Below are 2,500 nucleotides of genomic sequence, written 5' to 3' on the forward strand. Positions count from 1 at the left end.
ATATATATAGCGCTTTTTACAATGCAGATTGTGTCAAAGCAGCTTTACATTGATAACTGGTACATTATTTGGCTGCACAGCAGCTCTTAAAGAATAGTGTCAATGCAGGCAGATCAAAGCACTGTTGAATATCAAATGTCAAGTCAAATGTCTCAGTCGAGTCTTCCGCATCAGAAGGCTGAATCCCTGATGCTTCTATCAGCAGCTCATCCTTATCCGAAGCCCCGAATGAAATGCTGTGTGCATCGTGTCATGCAATGTTGAAGTCACCCATGAGCTCCACTGGAGGTAACGTGAGAGAGGAGCGGGAGGTCCGAAACACTTTTGCTGTAGCTCTCGTGTTGTCCTGAACGCTAGCCGCACTGCAGGCAGCGGCTGAGGTTTCCCTCCCTTGCCAGGAAAGGTAGACATGACTGCAGCATTGCAATGGCCATGTTCTCGCAGAGTAAGAAAGCTTTCTCAGAATGTGCACGGCCCAGACATGTGAGGCAGAGATCGTAGCAGTCTGAGGACGAGAGATATCGACCGAACACAGGAATACACAAATGGAAAGGCATCTTTTAAAAGACGCTTGTCGTTTGTGCAAGCTCTTTTAGGAGAGAGACCGCTGTAATGCGCTATATCACTCTTTCCAGCTAGAACAGTTCTTTTAGAGGTGGAGATTGGAATGAGCTGATTTATGGAAGACAGCAAATTCCACTCGCCAATTCTCAATGGCTTTTTCTGAATTCTCAGAGGTGATTGGGGCTCCCAAGTACGACCCCCAGAGCTGTCATTCAACATAACGTCAAAGTGACTGACAGATAAGGAATTTATTTTATTTCAGCTATTTGCCAAGGCAACATTTCTCAATTTAGTTTAGTTTAACTTGATGGACTAAATCATATGATGATGATGATGAAGATTCACCTGAGAAACACTCGATGAAGTCCTGCTCCAGTTTGACGGCTCTGTCTAAAGCTCTTCGGGCCTGTTCCTCCGTCAGACGCTTGTTAATGTCTCTGGAATCAAGCAACAGCCGGTTACATTGTGACACTGATGATCTCAGCTAATGATCATGTGCTTTATATCAGTGTTTAATTTGAGTCTGTGCATCACTTTAATAGCCATAATGAAAGTGACAATTAATAATTTGCCTCATATGTGGAAAATAAACTAAACAAGAACAAACACGTGTACAGGATTCATGGCAAAGACTGTATCAGTCGCTGAGCATGTGTTTTTAATAACATTAAAATGTTTTCATCTGGATTCATTTGATTATACACTCATCCAGTATGTAGTGAGTGTGAGACAGCAGTGCAGAGACTCACACGCTCTTCTGATTGGCCACGATTTGAGAGTGTTTGTCATGACAAACATAATTACTATTACCAGATGTGAATAACTTGATTAAAATGATGCATATCAGGGTATTAGACACACACACACACAGAGACTCACAGTATGTTCTGCAGGGACGAGGGTCGTATAAAGATGGCGATGGGATGAAGTTGTGCGGCTTGTAACCTCCTCACTGCATTCGCCGAAACATCCAAGATACAGTGTTTCCCTTGCTGAAAACACACACACACACACACACACACACACACACACACACACACGGCTCATGAGTCTCCCTCATCCATCTGTCTGTCTGTTCATGCGTCTGTCTGTCTGTCTCTCACCTGTTCGGCCACCTGTCTGACGCTCTGGACGCTGGTTCCGTACAGGTGGCTGTTGTACTGTCCGGCCTCGATGAACCGGTGACTCTGAATGTCTTTCTCCATCTGTTCCCGTGACGACACAAAGTGGTAGTCGCGTCCGTCCATCTCGTACTCACGCTTCGGCCGCGTCGTGTCTGTCGAACACAGGAAGTGTCACTAACGAGTCTTTGTGCTCAGAATATAATCAGATCAAACACTCGACTGAGTTTTTATCATAATATGTGGATTTTGCTTGTACTATTCTATATGATGCCTGAAGAACTTGAGAAGTGAATGAAATTAAACTGAATTGAATTTGATTCATAATTGATCAACTTTGCAATATTTATTGAAACAAATTCAATTCAGTTAAATTTCATTCAGTTCAGTTGAATTTAATCAAATTGAGCTGAACTGAATTAGTTTTATAATTGATTAAATTTGAACATTGATACTGTTATTGAACTGAACTGAAACAAATTGAACTGAATTTAATTTGTTTAAAAGTTGATGATTTTTGCAGCATCAACACTATTAATGAACTGAACTGAATCAAACTGAATTTAATTGAATTTGTTTCAGAACTGATGAACTTAGCAACATTGACAGTGTTATTGAACTGAATTTGTTTAATAATTGATTAACTTGTCAATAGCAGTGTTATGAATTAAATCAAATTGAACCAAATTGAATTTTTCATAATTGATGAACTGTTCAACACTGACACTGTTATTTAACCAAATTGAATCAAAATGACACTATTACTGAATTGAACTGAATCAAATTGACTCTTATTAAACTGAATTGAATCAATT

General features: G+C 40.3%; 1 protein-coding gene across 2 annotated transcripts in view; it reads right to left on the minus strand.

The window, feature by feature from the left end:
• dlg4b (discs, large homolog 4b (Drosophila)) overlaps positions 1–2,500 on the minus strand; it is an 81,307-nt gene that overhangs the window by 2,942 nt on the left and 75,865 nt on the right. For both annotated transcript variants that reach the window (XM_067370380.1, XM_067370379.1), the window contains 3 exons: positions 1,668–1,840; positions 1,444–1,556; positions 910–1,001 (listed from right to left, as the gene is read on the minus strand). In XM_067370380.1, the coding sequence (XP_067226481.1) occupies positions 910–1,001; positions 1,444–1,556; positions 1,668–1,840 (378 nt within the window). The remainder of the gene's footprint in view (positions 1–909; positions 1,002–1,443; positions 1,557–1,667; positions 1,841–2,500) is intronic.

This window comes from Chanodichthys erythropterus, chromosome 20 (assembly GCF_024489055.1).
Source record: "Chanodichthys erythropterus isolate Z2021 chromosome 20, ASM2448905v1, whole genome shotgun sequence".
Lineage (NCBI taxonomy): Eukaryota > Metazoa > Chordata > Actinopteri > Cypriniformes > Xenocyprididae > Chanodichthys > Chanodichthys erythropterus.